This window comes from Lacerta agilis, chromosome 2 (genome assembly GCF_009819535.1).
Source record: "Lacerta agilis isolate rLacAgi1 chromosome 2, rLacAgi1.pri, whole genome shotgun sequence".
Classification (NCBI taxonomy): domain Eukaryota; kingdom Metazoa; phylum Chordata; class Lepidosauria; order Squamata; family Lacertidae; genus Lacerta; species Lacerta agilis.
Window position 1 is genome coordinate 35,493,695 of NC_046313.1, and position 22,870 is coordinate 35,516,564.

At 43.1% G+C, this 22,870-nt stretch overlaps 1 protein-coding gene across 2 annotated transcripts; it reads left to right on the top strand.

Moving 5' to 3' along the window:
* Window positions 1-15,800: 15,800 nt before the first annotated feature.
* On the top strand, window positions 15,801-21,925 carry LOC117041118 (fructosamine-3-kinase-like). 2 transcript variants are annotated; one of them, XM_033139508.1, is made up of 6 exons: window positions 15,801-15,824; window positions 17,170-17,321; window positions 18,133-18,224; window positions 19,066-19,148; window positions 19,492-19,614; window positions 20,935-21,925. In XM_033139508.1, exons 2-6 carry the CDS (start codon window positions 17,179-17,181, stop codon window positions 21,271-21,273), a joined length of 780 nt encoding a protein of 259 aa, XP_032995399.1. In that variant the 5' UTR covers window positions 15,801-15,824; window positions 17,170-17,178; the 3' UTR covers window positions 21,274-21,925. The 2 variants fall into 2 exon arrangements, with proteins under 2 accessions (XP_032995399.1, XP_032995398.1); XM_033139507.1 differs by lacking the exon at window positions 15,801-15,824 and adding an exon at window positions 16,061-16,243.
* Window positions 21,926-22,870: the final 945 nt, after the last annotated feature.

The following is a 22,870-nucleotide window of genomic DNA, read 5'->3' on the forward strand; positions in this document are numbered from 1 at the left end:
TCTAGCTGAGTAGTGTTGTGCCATCAGGATGGTGCCCATCATCCACTGGAAGATACTCCCTGTAGGATACAGGACTTCTGATATCCTCATGCACAGAGAACACCCCATAGTTTATGGGGAGGACCCCTTGCTATCCAAAATGAACCTGGGCCACCAGCACATACCAGTAACTATAATTTTGCTGTTGCAGCTTCACTTACAAGACTGCATTCTGGAGAGGGAAACAGCAATGCCCATCATGATGACCTGTTAGGCTGCCACTTTGCTTGCTGGCCTTGACCCCGCATCAATAACAGCAGCCCAGCACAGAGGTGTTGAGGAGGCAGAAGTTTTCTCCACATATCAGGAAAGCATTCCCCTGCTCAGTTGGAAATCAGCAGAGTAAGTCACAGCTTCCAACATTGATTTGGTCCCTAACCGCTGCATAATCTTATTTATTTCATAGGAGCTGTTCCTGGGTAATAATGGTGTGTTTTAAACCTTAGGAATGACGAAGACCTATGCAAACCTTTCTTAAGACATAACTAGCTGTTTTGGGGAAGATACGGGATCTGGTGAATTAAACGAGTTAAATGCTCAGGTGGTGGCAGTTAGAGCCAGAAATTTGGACTCTGCTTTGCCACTGAACCGTAATAAATGATGAAGGCAAAACAGCTGCCTTTTTGTTTCTTTTTTCTTTTGAAAACTGCTGAAAGTTTTAGCTAGGATCCAAAGAACTCTGACTTTTGTGCACCTAAGGGGGATATTTTGGACTTGCATTTCTGAAACATCAATGATGTTTTGAATTGTTACTTCAGTAAAGGGGGAATGTGAATACTGAGGGGCTATTGGGGAGCTTGGCTTTAACCCTCAGCCCTCTTACTGTGCAGGGTCATGATGTGATCTTGTACCATGATTGTGCAGGGTTCTAGATCATGTGATGAGCCTATGAATACAGAAGAGTCTCCACTGCAGATGTTTGCCCTGAACATGTTGGAAGTTGGAAAGCACTATTTGATTTGATTATGCCAATATGCGGGGGGGGGGGGGAGGTCTAAATGCTTAGTGTCAGTGCAAGCTCCCTGAGCATTACTTAAGTGGTAGCTTGTGGCCAACTGTGCATATAAGTATACTTCCATCTACAATAAGCAGCGTAAGCCTGCTGCTGAACTCACGCAGAAAAAGTTTGCAATGGTGGCAAAAATGCTCCAGAGGAACAGCTAGCATGACCACAAACCTATTTCAGACCAGATTGAAAACAAGCAGGCTTGCCATAAACACAAGGAATGTTTGGATTGGCCCTCAGAATCTCAGCGCAAGAATGCTTAATAAACCCAATGCTTAAGGAATCCTTACTCTTTAAAACTATTTACAGTCCAGGGATCCCCTTCATAAGAGTCTCTCACAAAACTCCTGCAGTGTGGTCCCCTCCCTGTGTAGCAATCACTGCCCTTTTGCGCCATCCCTTTCTCAGTGCACAGATCTGAACTGTCAGTGCAGGTGCATTGCGGCTAGGCCAAGAGAAGCTGAAGAGTATCAGAGCTGTCAGATGTGAACAGTTTTAAACCAACAGATAGTATATGCTGCCACCTTGAGGAAGCTTCAACCATCCAGGCAAGCTAAACATAGAGAGAAGGAAGGAGTGGGAAGATCAGGATTGAGACAGAGCATTAACCTGCAGTCTTCGTCTGGTTTAACTGCTGACCCTTCTTCCCTGATACTCTGGGGGGAAATCAGGAGAGCTAAACTGATGCATTCCCCGTGTAAGGTTTCTGAAGGCTGTATTAATGCACTAACTGGGATGAAGCACTAAGAAATTGTACTTGGTGTTTAATAGATTGAAATGATGATCACATCCCTCTTATTAAACTCATAGGGAGTGCTGGGTTTATAAAAAGGGAGCTGTTGAGAGACAATCCTGCCTAAAAGTAATGGTCTACTTACCCCACCACCACTACCACCACCACCCAATTGGTGGTGTTTGGTTTCTGTGGGTGTATTCTGCAACATGTTATTGATGGATTTATACTGGACTGTGCACACATCATTCCACTATATTAGCTGTTCTGTGATGCTTCCCTAATGCTGCTGCATTATTGCTGCCTGGAAGGGCACTCTTGTGCTATAGTGCAAGAAAAGTGGGACAAACTACCACTAGCCCTGGAACATTTGTGGAATGAAAAGTTATAGGATTTCAGCAATGCTGGGTATTGAATCTATGACCTTCTGCATGCAAAGCAGATGCTGTGCCATGAGCTACAGCCCTTCCAAGGATAAGGAGATAGAACCGATTGTCTGGAAGAGAACTTTTGCATAGCAGTCAATTTGCACAGACACTCGGCTTATGTGACTCCTTTGTGTTCAGCAGCCTGCAGAAAAATGTGGAATCCATTAAATATTCCAATAGAGACTTTGGACATAGAATAAAAGTCTCATAATAGCAACTAGATAATGGCAAATTCTCCTAAGAAGCTGCTTCTCTCTGTGTATGTGTGTGTGTCCTGCCCTTTCTATGACGGGAGTGCACAGAGGAAAGGAGGAGATGCTAGAAAGGGTGGATAGTTTAATGACACCCAACTCTGATGGGTTCCTGGCTCCATTTCCTGGTATCCTGATTGTCTGGGATTGTCCCAGTTTCCCACCCCCCACTCTCAGTTCAGCAATTTTAAAATTCCTGGCTTGTCTCACCTCTCTGGCATGATAAGAGAGCCATGCCTGTGATAGCAGTATCAGCACACCACAGCTATCAGGTAATAGTTGTAATTGCCATATGGGAAACCTGTCCTGTGAAATCTAATGACAGAAAAAGCCATTTGTGAGATCAGCGCACTGCTGCTTTCCCCTTATGATGGACGTCTGCATACCAGAGATTATGCTAAGCACAGCCCCAGAGAGTTTATCTGACCCACATTGTTCTGGCTTTGCACCCAGTCAGCCCAACACGCCAAGATGTGCCTTGCCCTTTTCCACCCATGCATCATGCTGCGTTCAAATCCACTCATTTCTCGATTCCCCGTTGGCAAAAGCAGCAGGGCGTGTTCTCAGAGCCCTGCGTAACTGGAGACATGAATCTTTCCCAGGGTGAGCCCTACGTGAGGAATTGTCTGGAATCTCACTTGTCGCTGTGAGCGACAGTGTCAGGGTCGAGAAAGGAGGGTGGGTGGGATTGATCCCGTTTGTTTTGTGGACTTGGAAGAGTGATGTCCCTGAATCCAAACGCAGTCTCTTCATCCAGTTTTGGGAGGTTATTTTGAGATTCACATATTTCTTTACAAACAAAAATGTCTATTTCTAGATTTGCCGTCCCTGACTTGGTTGGGATTCAGACTGGGGAATGCAAGGCTCCCTGCCAGCACTAGAATGAAGCAAATGCTTGCTTTGGTCAACATGGCAAAAGTGGGACAGAGTGGCCGATGCTGCTGTGAGGAGAGAAAGCCAGCTCCAAAGTCTTTTGCCCCCTGGTTGGGGCTTCTCCCCCTCAGAGACATGCAAGCGGAAGGCAGACACACTCCCAAGGAAGTCATTCTTCCTGGGAGTGTAGGAAATCTTCTCTAGGGGATGGTATACACCCTGTGAGTTGTACAGCATGTTCCAAGTGGAGCTCAACTGTCTTCTCATCTGATTTCTATCAAAATATTGCTGGGAAAAACTTGTGGCCCCTGTAAACTTTGCAGCAAGGCAAGGCAAATCCTGCATGCTACATGTGATTCTTTCAGTGTCAAGATTCTGCAAGCACAAACTTCAGATTTTGTTTCTAAGCCATGATTGGTACCAAACAAGTGTTGTGTCTTTATGTCACCTATCTGGTTGCAAAATCTACATCTCCTCTCTCTCCTTACACCTCAAGGTGTGGGATAACATCCAGCGGCTTCATTAACTACGAATCCCAAAATCTGGGATCTCCTTAAAACCGGTGCCAAAGTTATGCAGTCATTTTGCAGCGTTTTGTAGCGAAAACCCCGTGTTTTGCAACGCCCCACAAACAGAATAATTGATACAGCAAAACCAAGTTTGTAGTTAATGGCCAAAAACGCAACGTTGTCCGATTCATTCCAAACTGGCACCAAACTTTGGCAAAAAATTTCCAGCAAAACCCTCATGTTTTGCAGTGCCCCAGAAATGGAGCAATAACCACTCAAAACTGGGGTTCAAAAGCTCACCAAAAATCCATCATTGTCTGATTCACTCCAAACCGGCACCAAACTTTGGCAAAAGTTTTGCAGGAAAAATCACAGGTTTTTCAGCTCCCCAGAAATGGAGCAATGGCCAATCAAACCCAAGGGTCAAATGCTCACCAAAACCCTCAAAACATGAGGTGTCCTACTCATATTAAAGTGAATGCAAGAACAAGCCCATGTAACTACTACCTATATGGATAGGCTTGCCTAAGCAAAAACATTTTAAGCATGTCCCAGAAAGAGAACAGTTATGGTGCCTACTTAATGTCAATAGACGGGGAGTTCCAATAAATAAATTAAAATACCAATGAATGAATATGTCTGCATCCGAAGATATGGCATTTTAAACTTCTTATTTTGGCATATTGCCGTTGTTTCATGACCAACCACAAATTGATCAAACAGACAACCCTGCTTCCCAGAACAGAAAGCATTTTATTAATTGGATTTATATACATACTGCCTTCTTGCTGTCACCACCTTTCCTTTCCATTGAAAAGCTTATTAATTTCTATTCCCATTTGCTGTTGTTTTTTGGAGAGGTGGCCGATATGGCCTTGCAATAAATAAAACAAAATATTGGCTAGAAACACTTTCTGTAATGCCATGGCCATGGGAGGGAGGGGACTTGTGTTGCTCAGTTCTGGTGACATCATAGGCACCATGCAATAGGTGCTCATTCTGTTTGTACATCCACTGTCCACACATAACTCAACATCACATGAAAAGCATTAGCAGGAAATGAGGTGAAAGGCGATTTTCATTTCCTCAATGACACAGATTAGTGACACAGTGCAAAATGTGGGGTTTTCGCTGAAAAACACTGCAAAACTTTTGTCAATGTTTGGTGCCAGTTTGGAGTGAATCGGACAATGTTGAGTTTTTGGTTACCCTTTGACCCCCGGGTTTGAGTGGCTATTGCTCTGTTTTTGGGGTGCTGCAATATACGGGGTTTTTGCTGCAAAATGACTGCAAAACTTTGGCACCAGTTTCGAGGTGATCCCAGATTTGGGGGTTCATAATTAATCCAGCAATATGATATGGGCCATCATCCCTAGCTAACAGGACCAGTGGTCAGGGATGATGGGAATTGTAGTCTCAAAACATCTGGAGGGCCGAGTTTGCCTATGCCTGCACTAGATCCTAGTCCTTTGCTATTCCGAACCTGCAGGCTAGGTTCTATCCAAATTCTGCCAATCCTTGGAAGTCTTTGGGAAATGTATATGATTGTAAAGCTGCATAAACATTAGTTGCACAGTCACACTTATTACATTATTAACAAGATGAATCAATAAACATAGTGTAATGGAGGTAACAAGGACAATGGCAGCTGACAGTGTCTTTCCATGCATTGTTTTTTAATGAGTGGTTCATTAAGGCTGATGTTTCACTCTATTTCAAACTAGCACTATTCAACATGAAAGACTTGGCGATGTTTTCTGTAGAGCTCAGGTGAGATGTATGTTGCATGGGCTCCAAAGCAGTGCTATAATGGAATAAACAAATGACACAGATCAAATACTTGAAGAATCTCAGCCTTATCTTGCTGCCTAGGATCTTAATACTGTAGGTTCTTTTAGTCCTGAAAATGGCAGGGCCTCACAGACTTACAGCTAAAGGATGTTAGCTAGTAGTATTGCTCAACATGGTTTCTAGATAACCTGTTTATTGACAACTCAAGAGGCACGAAGAGGTGTGGGGGTTTTTTTGAGGAGGGGGGGCTGCTTCACAGTTTTAGCATGTACAGTACATGTTTATACACATGGTGTGTACATGCATTCTGCAATGTGTGCAGTGGCCAAACACAATTCTTTGAAGGTACACACACCATAAAAAGACACTACAGAAGAGCTATGTTTCTGCAGAATACACTTGGCAAAATAAATGTGCAACTCTGGCTTCTTGTTCATTATACCTGCAGTGTACCTCATCTACTGAACTGAAACATACTGTATTCTTTCTGAAAGTGTAACATGTGAAGCTTCCCTCAGGCACGTAGGCACACAAAATACACTTTTTACATTGTGTTTTTTTATTAATCTTGAAAGGGCTCCAGTGTACCAATGATAACACAGGCTAATCCAGAGTGGGAGGAAATTTGAAAGAATGTGTCTGGAGGGAGAAGTCTAGACGTTCAGCTAAAGCAGAGACCCCGTCCCTGTATGCCCCCATCTCTCAATGGCTACACTGAAGACTGCAGTTAAATATATAAGAACCAAGATCAGAAAGTGCAGAGGCTGTGGATGCGTGTGCAAGGACATGCAGAACCATTAGCTCAACCAGGGCACTTAGTATTTTGTTCTTTAGAAAAATGAAGGCATGTTAAGAGCTAAAATCATACGTTGTTTCAGAGTGAGCGTTGAAGAGTGCCTACACTGTATGCATTATTACCTAAATTTACCAAATGGGCCGTGGATTTTGCATGCTATAATATTGCACAAAATATGTATGGAAAAGCAGAAAAGTTGATTTTCAAACCCTAGAGCAAATCCTTCCACATGCCCAGCCATGGGAATTGTGCAGCAGTGGGGAGGCCAACCAAGGACAGAAATAAGACACTGGATCTCAGTGTTGGGTTGCAATAGGCCACAACTTTATTGGTTCCAGATGTAAGTAGGTTTTGGTGAAGGCATTGGGTATGTATAAAGTATCAAGAAACCCGCCTGTTGGTTGATCAAATAGAGTGGATCACCCCTGGATTGAGGGTGGACCCTAGAAAAACATCAAGTGTGGCAATCCAATTTAACTGCATTAAAAATTTCTCCCTGGTCCCAATTTTGGTCCTCACGCTGTGACTGTACATTTGGACGGAACACAAATAAACACAGTGGGAGGGTGGGTAATCTCATGACGATCTGTATAGGAGGAGTCCAGGTGCGGCCTGAATATAATATGAATAAGTGGACCTGGATGAAGCCAGGCTGCTGCCATGACCCTGCCCCCTTGTTGCCTTCTGATTGGCCCATTTGAACGGGCTTTGGGGCCGAAACTGTGCGGCCACCAGGGGAGGCCCCAGCACCACCAAATGGCCTCACGGGGAGGAAATGGCCCTGACACTGAGCCACAGCTGCACCGTGCAGCAAACCATCACTTCCCCGGATCCCCAGATAATCAGCTATTATCAAAAGCAAGAGTATATGCTGCACATGGCTTTTTGTTCATCTTCCTCAATGCTGGGAAAAACATACGGCTCCTTCCAGTGTGAATTAGATTTCCAAGCCTTTATTAAGAGGGTTTTTGTATCACCCACTGAAAAAAAAGCTGATGTGTGGACATATCAGAGCTTGTATTATAATTAATTCTATTGGCTGAAAGTTCAAGGACAGGGCAGATCTGAGATAGAAAAGGAGATCTAAACAGTATAGGAGCCCTTGGATAGGAAACCTTCTTTTAGCCTTTTCTGTGTTTTCATAGAATACATATTTCTTTGCCGGACCTGCCACATACTGTGTAAACAGACCTTTGGGTAATTCGTTACAGCTGACACATTTTTGCTAACAAATGTCAAAGTCCATTTGTCTCATAAGAAAGACTCACTCCGTGCAAAAATGCACACACCGCTGTAGCAAAGGTGTATGCATGTGTGCACAACAGGCAATGCTCTCTGAAAGCAGGGAGCCCAGAAGAAGACAAAATAATAAGACCAAACTCATGCTGAATTTCAGCATGGATTGCCAAAGGCTGGCTAGAGTAGGTGTTGGGTGGTGCTTTGTTTATTTTAAAACGATAATGCACATTTAAATAGACTAGAAAACGCAATTCAGCGCAGGCTTCTTTTGTACCAGAAGTGACAACCTCACACTACTCCAGCAAAGATCAGAAATAATATGTGGCCAATCATACTGTCATTTAATGTTGATAGGAAGCTTTCTGTGCCTTCATTAATTATCCACTGTCTATAAGACATCCTCCTCCAAATCTCTTTCCACCACTGCACAATGTGCAGTGTGATAAGGGTGTATAAATATGTACACATCCATGTTATATACATAGTACACAGTGGTGGACCAGACATTGGAATACATCTACAACAGTGCAAATATACATGTTTCACATTGGCTTTGAATTGGTGGGTAGCTGGTCAGCACTGTAGATGGCTTACCAGTGAAGAACTAAACTGCATGTTCCACATGGAAGGACAATGAGCTGATGAAATGGATTTTGTGCCAGTTTCCACATGGGGGTCAGGAGTTTGCATCAGTTTCCCCCTTAGTGGTGCAGCAGTACAAATGTTAGTGCATTTGCAAAGCTAAGCAGTGTCTAATATGGTTTAAATATTGGATGGGAGACTGCAAGTTGAGATTCTTACACAGCAGTGGGGTTGGACTAGATGGCTCTCAGTGTGTCTTCCAACTCTATCACTATATCATAGGTAGGCAAACTAAGGCCTGGGGGCCGGATCCGGCCCAATCACCTTCAAAATCCGGCCTGCAGACAGTCCGGGAATCAGCGTGTTTTTTACATGAGTAGAATGTGTGCTTTTATTTAAAATGCATCTCTGGGTTATTGGTGGGGCATAGGAATTCATTCATATATTTTTTTTCCAAAATATAGTCCGGCCCCCCAACAAGGTCTGAGGGACAGCGGACCGGTCCCCTGCTGAAAAATTTGCTGACCCCTGTATACCTGCTTTTACAAGTGCATGGCTGGCTCTGCTTTTCAGTGCCCTGTCTTGTTGGAACAGAGAGCATATGCTGCGTAAAGACAAAGCATCAGGTAATCATACCCATTTTTCTCAGCCTTTCCATACCCATTTTTCTCAGCCTTTCCATATTTTCACATTACTATGAAGCAAAGCAAAAGTAGGCATTGCGCTGCAAGCTAATAGTGCTGAACAGTTCCTATAAAGAATGAGCTAGTTTATTCAAGTGACATGTGGGACATTCAAAATACAATCAGACATTTGGATTAACAGGAATACCATTTACAAAGAATGGCAATGATGTAGAACTGGGTAAGCCTACTTAACAGAAATGGAAATTTTAGACATGGGAAAGAAGCTAATGCATTTGAAATATGAATGTTGGATTATGTATTTAAGACCACTGGCCCTTTTCTTTAGGTAGGCTTTGTCGTGGTCACAGGCTTATAGACCAGTCTCTGCACAAACTGTGTACCACAAAGCCCCAAATGCTATGTTTTTAATAAGTTATGAAAATATACATGAATTGTGTTTATTTAACACAGAGAAGGATGGAATGGTAAGGGGCAAGGAAGAAGGAACCTAGTGCTTGAATTATGGGAGAGGAGCAGCCGAGGGTGCTTCACGAGGTTTACAAATCTTATCCTTTTAAAATGTTTTTTATTTATTTTCATGGTACAGAAGACACAAACCCTATCCTTTTAATCAAACCATGTAGCCTTCAGTAGCCTTCTGCAACCAGTAGCTAGGGAGTGCATCACATCTGAGCTGTAAGATCTGCTGGCCTTGTTGTAATGTTTCAGTACTGGGAGGATCCCAGAATAAAGATGGGGAAACATAAAAGAAATAAAAGGACCAACTCTCCCTTTCCAAACAAAGATTATTTTGAATTTCCAAACCTCTGTAGGGTTGGGGGGAACCTGTATGGGTTTTCTTCATAAACATACAAGGCGAAAACTTGCTTAGAAAATGAGTTTTTAATTAGCTTCTAAGGAAAGCACATAACCAGCCAAATTTCAGGCACATGGATAGTTCAATGTTATAGTGCAACTTATTCAGTTGTATTTTGACAATCTATTAGAAAAACAGCTATGAAGAGCCAAACAACAACAACAACAAAAAGCGCCTCCTGACCATTTTAGTCCAACATTTGGGAGTTGCTGGACCTTTTTTTTTTCTAGCTGCTAGTTCTCACATTATCTTCCTTGGCTAAATTAAAGAGCCTGTTAGTACCCAGCATTATCACTCCACAAGAGTACTTAGCCATTGTAAACACTCTGGCATCATCACTGACTTAGCACTGGGAAATGAGGAAAAAAGGGGGGAAACAACTACACTGCCCCCCTCACTAAATCACTCTAAGGAGTGATGGGAGCACATCTAGGGAAAGAGGAGGCCACGTGGTCATGTCTTTCTTCTACTTAATGCTATTTTTATACTCCCTTCCACTTCACTAATCTCATAATGGCCCAGCACTACAAACACCAGTCCTAGAACATGTCAAATGCGAACTCTTACACAGCAAGCTTGTATGAAAGTAAGTGCTCAGAAAGGTCAGGTGAGGCCTCATGCGGTGGTATGTACGCCAAATCTCACAGTATTCTCACCATATGGTCACTTCACGTCTCCCAGTTACTACGCTGCATTTCTTAGCCAACTATGAAAACTTTTTTACAATGTGTATTTTGAAAGCTGATGGTTTTATTTATATTGGTGGGGGGGATTAGGCTAACTTTTTTAAAAAAATTAATTTCATTAATAATTTTAATGCATATTTTATGTAAACTGCTTAGATGTTTTGATAATTAAGCATTAAATAATAAAATAAATAAGACATAATTGTGGGCCCAATATTGAAAATGGCAGAAATATGCTGAACTCTGTCTTCTCCCCTCCACAATAATTAATAGTATTTACACACCTTGTGACATCACAGTGCTCTGTATTCCATCAGCAGCAGTAGTGAATGGTGTTGATGGCAAGCATGACGTATAACAATGTCCTCATGACATGACACAGGTAATTACTACAAGAGAATATGGTGGAGGGAGAAGGGAGTTCAGTGCATGGCTGCTATTCCATTAGCAGACATACATTGAGAATCACTTCAGTCTAGCTAGGTCTCTTACCATGCATGTTAGACTACTCTTATGTGCCCGACATGGGGCTGCATTTGAAAAGTGTCCGGTTGGTGCAAAACGCTAGATCGATGTTGGGAGTTCATCTACGCTATACCAAATTAATTGGCTTCTGATCTCTTTTAAGGCCCAATTCAAAGTGCTGATGCTGACCTTTAGTGACCTACATAGTTTAGGACCTGTATACCTAAAAGCCATTGAACTTTCCTGCTTATTTTGGTCTCCACGTTCCACTACCATCTGAAGTGGTGTGTACGTGGGACAGGGGCTTCTCAGTGGTGGCGCCTTAGCTGTTGAACTCTCTGATGTGGAAGATTCAGCTGGTTCCCTTTCTTGCGCCTCAAGGTTCTAGCTGAAAACATGTTATTGACATGTGATTTACTGAAGGCTGCTGTTCTTGCATTTCGGTATTTCTAGTTATTGTTTTATATTAATTGTTGAGAGCCAGTGTGGTGTAGTGTTAAGAGCAGTAGACTTGTAATCTGGTGAACCGGGTTCGCGTCTCCGCTCCTCCACATGCAGCTGCTGGGTGACCTTGGGCTAGTCACACTTCTTTGAAGCCTCTCGGCCCCACTCACCTCACAGAGTGTTTGTTGTGGGGGAGGAAGGGAAAGGAGAATGTTGGCTGCTTTGAGACTACTTCGGGTAGTGATAAAGCGGGATATCAAATCCAAACTCCTCTTCTTATGATGATGATGATGGTTAGTGTAAAGGTGCTATTTTAGGGTGGGAAGATGGGATGGAAATGTAGAAAAATTACTATATAAATTACATGTTGCTAAACTCTCCCTGCATGACACACACAATCTCGGGGCAAAACGGTCGTCTACATCCAGGGCCCTTTCATGTGCTCTTCTTCAACTGTATTTATTTCTTTGTCCCCTTTCTGCTCTTCCTTGGCTCAATTAGTGCCCTCTAATTCTTGCTCTAGGGATTCTTTCCTCTCTTCATCTGTGCTGACCACTTCTCTTTCCAAATCATCTAAGTTCATAAATTTTTTTGCTGCCCCCTCTGCACCTCCTAATCTTTTCATATTGTTCTGTTTTTCAACTAATCTACTTTTAAATCTGCTCTGCAATAAAACCTTAACCTATAGAGGATATTGAATAAGCATTGTTGTATAGAAGCTTCAGAATTAGCAAACCTATTGCAGTATCAGTGTCATCAGTCGGGTAATGGTGGATGGAGTCATAAGGATAATCAGCATCCTTTCGTATTTTTGGCTTATCTAGAGGGATATTGCTTTTATATCTCTTTCCATGATATACCTGATGCTATCTCTTAAATTCAATTAGTTAACCAAACCAGGCATTACTGTTGTTTACGGTACAGGCAAAACCAGATGTGGCTTGTTTCAGATTTCTCTCTTTAGACCTGGGACAACATCTGGGGAAATGCTTCTGTAATTACTCTCTAAGCTAGAAGTCATTACCTCAGTTGATCTATATGAGCTCACAAGATTAGACATTAAGGGGAAATTAGACCAGAGTTGACCACATCAAACAACAACTGAAAGGTTGAGCATCTGTACATGTTTCTCTCCCCTCTGACCACTGATTGCCTCATGATCCAGTCAGCACAGCAATTTCCAAACAATGTGAGACTACGAACTCAACCATATAGCAGCCATTGGGACCAGGAGCCATCAGCTGTGGAAGGAACACAAAATACAGTTTTGGGGGAAAGAAATGGGGGGGGGACATAAATGAAATTGGAAGCTGTTATAATCTATCTATTCCAGTATTGAATCCTCTAACATCAGGATCACCAATATCTTTGGGCAAATGCAGGGGCGTAGCAAAGGGGGGTGTAGGGGGCGGTCCGCCCCCGGGTACCGCCCGGGGGGTGACACTCGGGGCGGGGCCCTGCCCCTGCGATCGGTGCCTCCAAAACCTCGCTCAGCCAGTTTTTAAAAGAAAAAGGAAAGGAAAGGAAAGGAAAGGAAAGGAAAGGAAAGGAAAGGAAAGGAGGCACTTGAAAGTGCCTGCTTTCCTTTCCTTTCCTCCCCCCCCCTTTCAGCGGCTTTTTTCAGCGATGGCTGGCCTGCGGAGCTGCAACATGGAGGCGAGGGGCAGGTCAGCGAGGAGGGGCGTCACGCTTGTCGCTGGCGTGACACCCCTCCTTGCTGGCCTGCCCTTTGCCTCCACGCCGCATCCGACATGCGTTGTGCCCCTCCCCCAGGGGGGTGCCTCCGCACCACTGCCCCAGGCAGCGAAGAGGCTTCCTCCGCCACTGGGCAAGTGGGCACATTGGAATTTTGAGGAAAGTGTCACAAAATGGATGTGATGGGGGCATAAAGCTGCTGCTGGTATAGCATAACACAGAATAGCTGCCACACCTGAAAGAACAGAAAAATAGACAGGGTCACAAAATGGTGTATGTGGTGTGTGTGTGAAAACATCTATATCAGCCACTGCTGCGCTCACTCACAGAAATAAGCTCTGTGCACTTCTCCTGAATTCAGAATGGAAGGGATGATGGTGTCCAATTCTGGCTTTCAACTGAATGGGGTTGTGTTTAAGAGGGAATGTTCAAAGCAGGACATACTGAGACAGTGGGAGGAATTCATTGTCATACTCTTCTGATTGTTTTGGCAGTGCAAATGAAGCAACACCCCTCCTTTCCTCCACCAGTGTGCTGGTCTGGGGGTTATCCCAATCCTCCCGAGTCAGTTTAAGGGTGCGCAGGGATACACTCAGACAAAGGAAGAAGGAAAGCCCCATTACAAAAGGAGAAGTCCTTTGTGCAGGGCTTCCACCAATGAGACTCATTAGGTGAATCCCACCCAGTGCAAATAGTAACCGAGCAGGAAAAACAAACAGCATTCTTTAAATTTATGGAGACTTTTGCAGATGCCGTGTGCTGGTGATCCGATTAGCAGAGTCTTTCCAAGGTCTTAGGCGAAGCATTTTCCAGACCTCCTACCTGAGATCCGTTAAGGGTGAAGACAGACGTACTGTACATAATTTTGGTAGTGAGCCTGATGTGGAAGTGCAGTTACCTTGTATTTTTAAAAGTCATAGCTATGGTGTTAATTTCAGAATTCTTGGCTGGCACATAGCCCACATATACTGGACATGTAAATAATTCTGACTCTATGATTCTATATGTCTCCACAGTGGGGGTCCAGGAATGATTTGTAGCTGTACCAGTTTTCCAGAATCCCTGTTTCGGTCGGCCACTGGAGGGCAGTGAGATGACTGCAAGAAGTGATGCTCCATGCAGGATTTATTTATTTTTTTGTACAAAGTCTATTGCTGTAGGCAGCAGGAAGACGATACTGTATAGCAGAGTACCTTTTCTATCCCGTTGTTTTTTTAATGTTCCAACATCTCTCCTAAAATTCTGGCAAGACCGAGAACAGAAACTCGGAAGCAGCTGGGCAGAAAGGAGCAGGCAGTATTCTTAATGGCTGAGGTCGGGAGGACTACAGATACACTGTATCTGAAGAAGTGTGCACGCACTCGAAAGCTCATATCAATATAACAAACTTAGTTGGTCTCTAAGGTGCTGCTGGAAGGAATTTTTTCATTTTGTTTCGACTACGGCAGACCAACGCGGCTACCTACCTGTATAGGCTACAGATACACTGTTCCTGTGAACAGCTGTTATTCGTTCCTATAAGAGGAAAGTCCAGTCCAGCACTGCACCTGGGGGCAATGGTTCAGTGGCACAGTGCCAGATTGCTGACACAGGCAGAAATTCCACTGGAAGAGCAACAGCAATTCCTTTCCCGTCTGAAGGAAGTTTTGGGCTTGTAGGGTGAGGGGGTAGTTATGTTCCTGATTCCCCCTCCCAAATCACGTGCTTGGTTTGGAAGAGAAAGCTGCAATGGAGAAGGTTTATTCTTTCTCACTAAGCACAGCTTCTGGTTTGAAAGGGGGGCTGTTTCCCTTACTCCTCATAATCTGGATGCCATGCTTGCTTGAGGGGAAATGGGGTTGGGGGGCAGCAGAGCCCACAATAGATGAAGGCTGGAGAAAGGAGGCAGGTAGTTTATGTTGGAGTTCATGGCACAGCAGCAACTAAGATGTTGTTGTTGTTCAGTCGTGTCCGACTCTTCGTGACCCCATGGACCAGAGCACACCAGGCATGCCTATCTTTCACTGCCTCCCACAGTTTGGCCAAACTCATGCTAGTTGCTTCGAGAACACTGTCCAACCATCTCATCCTCTGTTGTCCCCTTCTCCTTGTCCCCTTTCCCAACATCAGGGTCTTTTCCAGGAAGTCTTCTCTTCTCATGAGGTGGCCAAAGTACTGGAGCCTCAACTTCAGGATCTGTCCTTCCAGTGAGCAACTAAGATATGTTGCCCCAAATATGCTAACAAAACCATTATCATGCCCCGAGGTATTTGCTCAAGTGTGAACACTACTCAGCAGCCCACACTCCTACTTGCATTTTCATAACGTGAGCCTGGAATACATGGCTTGCGAATGGTGCTGATAAATGGGGGCAGGAAGCAGAAGAGAGCCATTTTAGGTACGCAGCCAGCCTAACCAGAATAAGCGTTTGGGAAATTACAGATGCAGCAGGAAATGCAAAAGCCGATTTTTGCGTTGCTTACAAAAACAGCTTTGTAATGTCGCTGTATCCCAGCCTAATTCTGTCTGATTTTTTAAATGTCCTTTTTATCCCATCCCGTTGCTGTAATCCCCACCCGCAGTCTGTAAAATGTGGCTCGATGGGTTAAAATTGAGGCGTGCGCCATCTAGTGGTTCGTTTTTAAAATGCTATCTCTCTAGTGCCCATGTGAGCATAAGGGGGGGGGCGGAGTGCGGGGGGAGTCAGTCCAAAGCAGAGGTGGGGGGGGGGGTGGAATCAGGCTGCTGACGAACTGAACTACAAATACCAGAAGCTCTCAGGGCAGCGTCGGAAGGCCTCGGAAATTAGGCTGGCCGAGCCCGTTGGATTGCAGCAAATTTAATGTTTCTAAATTTGCTTTATTGCATGGTTACCCCTTATAGATGAGAACAGCATTTTGCAGAATAATATCCCCGAATTTCTCTAACCGCTTAATTCATATTGTGTACCCCCCCCCCCCGCCCCGCTTGCTGCGCGTCAGCTCCGCTTGCCTTTTGCTGCAAAGGCTGATGAGACCCGCATAAGGCTGCAGCAGGCGGAGGGAAGGAAGGCGCGCAGCGGCCGCGGCCAGCATTTAAGAGCCATGGAAAAACTGCTGAAATCCGAACTGAAAACCACCGTACTGAAGGCATTTGGGAGCTCGAGAGGAGGGTGCATAAGCCAAGGGCAGAACTATGAAACCGACCGCGGGCGAGTGTTCGTTAAAATCAACAACAAGCCTCAGGTTCACGGCGATATTGATAGAGCTCCCTAAATGCTAATGCTGTATATGGCTGCAGTTGAGAATGAGGGGAGACGGGGAGGGGGGCGTAACTTGGCAACAGACGGTGATTGGCTAGTTGAAAGCTTCTCGTATGTTGGGCGAATTCTGGGGAGAGGTCTGCAGTATTCCAATCTGCGGCGCCACGATCAAACTCGTTCGAAAATAGTTTCCCAAAGACCTTTTGACTGCGCATTGGGCGCGATAGGTTTTCTATAGCTGGAGTGTGATCTTTAGAAGATAAATAGCTATGCAGTGATTTTAACGGGTGTGTATGTCTGAAATAAGAATCCAATTGGGGCACCTCCAGCCCCAAACGTCAAAGCACTTACCGTAAAAGCCCCATTTTTATTTTTATTTTTTTTGCCTCCAGAAATTTGCAGACAAAGCGAAATACTGTGATGCAAACATTTAGATGAAATGTTGTAATCTGCATGCCTGTATGGTGGTGGATACCTGCCTCCTCCTTTAACCAGCCTCAGCTCTTTCCAAGCATTTTTTATGGTGCAAATTTTGACGTGGGAAATCAAGCAGAAGAAACACACCTAGATTCGTTTATCCAAAGTGAGAAACGCCTACTGTATTGTGCTGATTCCCCCTTAGGTGTGCAAATGAATGCAGATCTATTCAAAGAGAATGTTCAGGTCAACATTATGCTGATCAACCAAATTAATTCAAACTGCAGCAAGTGTTATCTCACTTTGTACACAAGGCTTAATAATTCTCTCATTGGCCTACTTTCCCCATGTACATGTGTGTGTGTGTGTGTGTGTGTGTGTGTGTCTGTATTATTTGGGTAGGACAAGCCACAAATATAAATAACAGATGCACACACAGTCCTAATGCACAGCCAAATAAGTGTTCTTAGTAATGTTATTCTTTCTGACCAGGCTAGGACAATGTTTGAGGGTGAAATGGCAAGCTTAATAGCTATTCAGCAAACCAACACTCTGCGGGTTCCCCAGCCCATTAAAGTGATAGATCTTCCAGGAGGTGGAGCAGCATTTGCCATGGAGTACCTAAAAATGAAGAGTCTCCGCAAGTAAGACAGTGCCACACGGCTGTCTCCTTGTTAAAATATTGGCCACTTGGATTTATAGTTCTGCTCTGTTGTCTCTCAGTTCTGAAAAGTGTCTGTTTTACTGTCTTTAAATAACATGTCTCTGGAAGTGAATTTAAGGGAATTAACAAGGGCACATCCACATCGCGTTATGGGATGCCTTCAGTGAAGTTATGCCAGCGGGGGACTTCTCTCTTCACTTGCTTCAGCAATATGTATGCTGTATCTTGACAATTATATGCATCTGTCAGAAGTCTGAGAATGTCCATACTATGTTATCTGTCTTGTATGGAATGTTTTGGCTAGATTGGCCTCCTGAAGTTTACTGGGCCAACTGCTAGCATTCAGACTTCACAGGACTTTAAAAAAAATCTATAAAATGTTAAAGTTTGATCTTGCTATTTGGTCTTGACTGAAGTGTGGATACAGCTATCCAAAGGCCAGTGATGCACAAGCCATAGCTTCATAAGGCTTTTCTCACTCAGAAGTTTGCAGCCCTTCCACTTTGGCAGTTCAGCTCAAAATTAAAATTAGATGTAGCACCTAAAACAAAATTAATGCCTTTCCCATAAGAGTGCCATGCAAAGACACTCCAGGTTCTTTTGTTTAGAGAAAGTGATGCTTTAGCTGAGATTCCTGCATTGCAGGGGGTTGGACTAGAATGTCTCTTGGGGTTCCTTCCAACTCTTTGATTCTATACATTGGTGTGAAATGTTTAGTTTGTATATAAAATGAAGCTGGTTTTGAAATTTCCTGATACATAATATTGGGATATGTTTCTTTGTTCTTCTAGATATTCTGCAAAACTTGGAGAGCAAGTAGCAGATCTTCACCTTTACAACCAAAAACTTGGAGAAAAAATAAAGAAAGAAGAAAACACAGTTGGTAAAGTATAGTTTCTATGCACCAACATAACTTTGTAATAGTATTTCAGAAACAAAAGAATTTCAGAAACAGTCTTGAAAGAGAAGTTGTTGAATTACAACTTATCACTAAAGTGAAAACTATGGAGAGACCTGGTCTTAATAGAGATATTGGATTCCTGTCTCTTTACATATGCTAATCATCTTCATACTATCCCTTGCTTTTTCCTGTAGGACTAATTGCAGTTGTTAACAGTCCACACAGGTTCCATACCCATTGAGTCAATCACCCTCCTGAGAAAAACCCACCCCACCCTCCCACTAAACTGTATACAGTTTAAGGGTCTGGTGACTTCTGTTTCAGTGTATCTGAAGAAGTGTGCATGCACACAAAAGCTTATACCCAGAACAAACTTAGTTGGTCTCTAAGGTGCTACTGGACAATTTTTCTATTTTTTATATATATTTCAACTGCGTCAGACCAACACGGCTACCTACCTGAATTTGTAATAGTAGTTCCTGCTTTGGTTGGTGACATTCTCGATCCAGAGAAAGTTAGTTGTTGCACTTTAGTGCTTCTTAAATTAGCAGGACTTGCACACAGCTGTTTTTCCCCCCTGGATGAAAATTGAGGTGTTTGTTAGGTACCACGGTGTTAAGAGCAATTTGAACAGCATCCAGCTAGGGATAGTGGTACAAATAATTTGCTGCTTAGTTTAAGGTTTTATCACGTACTACAACGTCAAAAACACTTTTGCAGATATAACAATGATACAAAATGTAGCCACTTTCTGCATCAAGAGGGATTGGCTGCTTTTACATTTTGTACCCTTGCTTTGATTAGTTTTGTTGTTGTTTAACAGGGAAAGGTGCAGGCCAGACAGAACCTCATCATGTGGATAAGTTTGGATTCCACATTGTCACCTGCTGTGGTTATATAGCTCAGGTATGCTCCTCCTTTTATTTCTTAAAGAGAAGTTGGAAGGGATCCTTAAAGACATCTAGACCAGGGGGTCAGCAAACTTTTTCAGCAGGGGGCCAGTCCACTGTCCCTCAGACCTTGTGGGGGCCGGACTTTTTTTTGGGGGGGGAGAACGAATTCCTATGCCCCACAAATAACCCAAAGATGCATTTTAAATAAAAGGGCACATTCTACTCTTGTAAAAACATGCTGATTCCTGGACCGTCCATGGGCCAGATTTAGAAGGCGATTGGGCCGGATCTGGCCCCCGGGCCTTAGTTTGCCTGCCCATTCTAGACCAACCCCCTGGCATATATTTGCTTTATAGGTGAATGAATGGCAAAGTGACTGGCCCACTTTCTTCATACGTCACCGTCTCCAAGCCCAAATTGATTTGATTGAGAGAGATTATGGAGACAGAGAAGCAAGGGAATTGTGGTCTCAGTTAAAGGTAGGTGAGAGATGTTAGACTGCCACAATATGAGAGAGTGTGTGTGAGAGAGAGAAGACACTGAGGCTAAGATGGAACCATGCTTGCATCTCCACCTTGCCACCTCACTCTGACAGAATTTTACTATAGACGTGAGGTTTCCTTCCTATTCAGCCTGCTTTCTCAAGTGACTGCCCAATCTATACATTTGCACTTGAGTTTGTCTGCTGCTCCCCATCAAGGATGGTATTATTCAGTTCCATTTGTGGGATCAGGAACTTTCGGAGCTTGACTAGCATATCAGTAGGGTTTTGTTTATTTAAATATTGGACCATCTTTCAAGTAGATACAAGCCAGGGCTGAGCCCACTTTCCCAGAAGGATGGGCCTAAACTTTGCTGGACTTAAAACCCACGGTCTCCATTGGGTTCCTCTACCTCAAACCCCTGTTCCCTGCCGTTTTCATAATTTAGAATTGCATTCGGACACGACTGTATTAACTTTTATTGTATTTGTGTAGCTTGAACGAACTACAACCCTGTTTCCAAATTTGTTGTAATTGAAGAATGAGTAGGGGGCTGGTTTATTTAAATGTATTTCTTTCTCATTCCATTAGGGAGGCTAACAAAAATGCATGGATATTTGCTCCCCATTTTCACTAGTGGTGAGAATTCCATGGATTTTCCATTACAAGGTTTTATTTTCTTGCATTGAGCAAACATAAAGACCTTATGGTGTCTTTGTAATATTTGTTGCATATTTGTATATAAAACAAATATTACAAAGACACCATAAGGTCTTTATGCTTGCTCAATGAAAGCAGAGCATGTTGGAAGCAAATAGGTGCTCCTACAGGATGGAGGAAAACCGATGATCCAGTAGTGGATTCTCGAGATGGATTTCTTGGCCCACTGCAGGCTCCCTCTCAGCTGCTTCTAATTCAGCTAAAAGCAGAGCTGTTGACCTCCTTCTGATTCTAAATTCTTACCCCACATTTTTCCGCCACTACCCCTAGCTCTGATCAGTGTCACATTCCAAAGTCAGGTGATACCGTAGATTCCCAATTCATCAAGAAAAAAATGTCCCGTCATTATCCATTAGTCCCTCAGGTAAAATCATAGTGATAGGCTGAATCATGTTATTCAAAACAGCAAAACTCATAGTATATGTATAAAATGTAAAAATTATGATAAAAGCATATAAAAAGACACAACATTCAGGACTTCATATATACTCTGATTTATATGTTTTGAGGCCTTATACTTTTCTTATTAAGCAATGTTCTACTACTTTTCTTTGGACAGTTTTAAAGGTTTTTTTTTTTGTTTATGCTTTTTTACAGCCAAAGATTCCGGAGATGTTTTGTGACCTGGAGATAATTCCTGCACTCCTACATGGGGACCTGTGGGCAGGAAATGTAGCTGAAGATGACTCCGGTCCAATTCTTTTTGACCCTGCTTGTTTCTACGGTCATTCAGAATTTGAACTTGCAATTTCTATGATGTTTGGTGGCTTTAGCAGTTCTTTCTTCTCTGCTTACCACAGCAAAATCCCTAAAGCTCCAGGCTTTGAAAAGCGCAACAAACTTTACCAGCTATTTAACTATATTAACCACTGGAACCATTTTGGGAAAGAATACAGAGGGCCTACTATTAATGTTATGCAAAAGCTTTTAAAGTAGCCCTCAAACATGGTAATCCCAAGTAAGTGATCTCCTGTTTGATGTTAGAACAACATCAGCTACAATGTTTTAAAGATGGTGGGAAGTCACCTAAAAGTTACAAGAGGCAAGAGCTAAGGTGACATTTGTACACATTTAATTCCTCACAAAATGCTTGCAGTGGTTATATTTTTTTTGCATTCTCTTAATTGTCAACCAGCATAATTAATGGCCACTTGGATAAGGTAGGAAAACTGTGTGCGGTTTGTTGTTCCAGGGAGTGAACTCTGTAGCAAAATGTACAAGCAGGATAAATGAGAGTTCCAGAATAGTAGATTTCAAAAACAGTATTTGCAGAAATGCAGTGGAGAAGATCCAGTCTCTGTGCCAGTGGGTGTGATGTTATTCTCCTCCCTCTCCTCCCTCCTGCATTCCTTACTCTGCTCAGGAGGGTCCCACAACTTTTATTTTGTGGCGATACAGGGGCGGAAGGGTGGGGGAGGGGAGAATGATGGAGTCATTCCGTTTGCACAAATGGAAGACTGTTGGGCAAGTGGGATGTCACGACTGGATATCAACAAAGACTGCAAACCTGAGAGCCCATGTAAACATGTACACCAGCTTGTGTGGATGTAACGACTCCCTCGCTCAAACGGTTTAAAATACGTAACAACATTAACAATAATAATAATAACAACAACAACAACAATAACAACTTATATCCCGCCCATCTGGCAGGGCCTCCCCAGCCACTCTGGGCGGCTTCTAACAGGATATTTAAAACACAATAAAACATCAAACATTAAAAACTTCCCTAAACAGGGCCGCCTTCAGATGTCTTCTAAAAGTCAGATAGTTGTTTATTTCCTTGACATCTGGTGGGAGGGCATTCCACAAGAAAGGCGCTACTACCGAGAAGGCCCTCGGTACATTCGTGATTAAAATAGACAATAAAACAAATAATTAAAGAGAAAACAGTTAAAACAATAAAATCTCAAGTTTAATTCAAGGGAATCCTTGTCTAAACAGGTGCGTTTTCAGGAGCCAACAGATTGCCATCACTGATTTATAGGCAAGTCTAAGCTGTATCCCAGGTAATATAGCATTGCAGCCATAGGCCTAGTACTATAACACTAATTTCTTTTTCCTTTTTAAAAACCAAATTAATACGGATAAGGCTGCAGTTGGAGAACATTGATGGAGAACCTGCTGTGGCCTTCCAGAGGGTGCTGGACTACAAATTCCATCATCCTTGACCACTAGCTGTGCTGGCTGAAGCTAATGGGAACTGGAATCCAATATCACCAAACACAGTGGGAGTTACTGCTGAGTAAAAAAAATCAGATTGCATTACAACTTAATGGATAAATTCACAAATGTTAAAAGGATTGGGTCAATAAATTGCATTCCTTACATACAACTGCAAGTGACTGAAACATGTTAGAAGTATTTCAAAGCGTGCTTATTTTGTTTTAGTGTTAGGGTTGTCTGCCTGGTTATTGTACACAATGAAATAATAAAGAAAGTAAGTGAGTACAGGCATACCTCAGAGATATTGCTGGTTCGGTTCCAGCCCACCACAATAAAGCGAATATTGCAATAAAGTGAGTCACTTTTT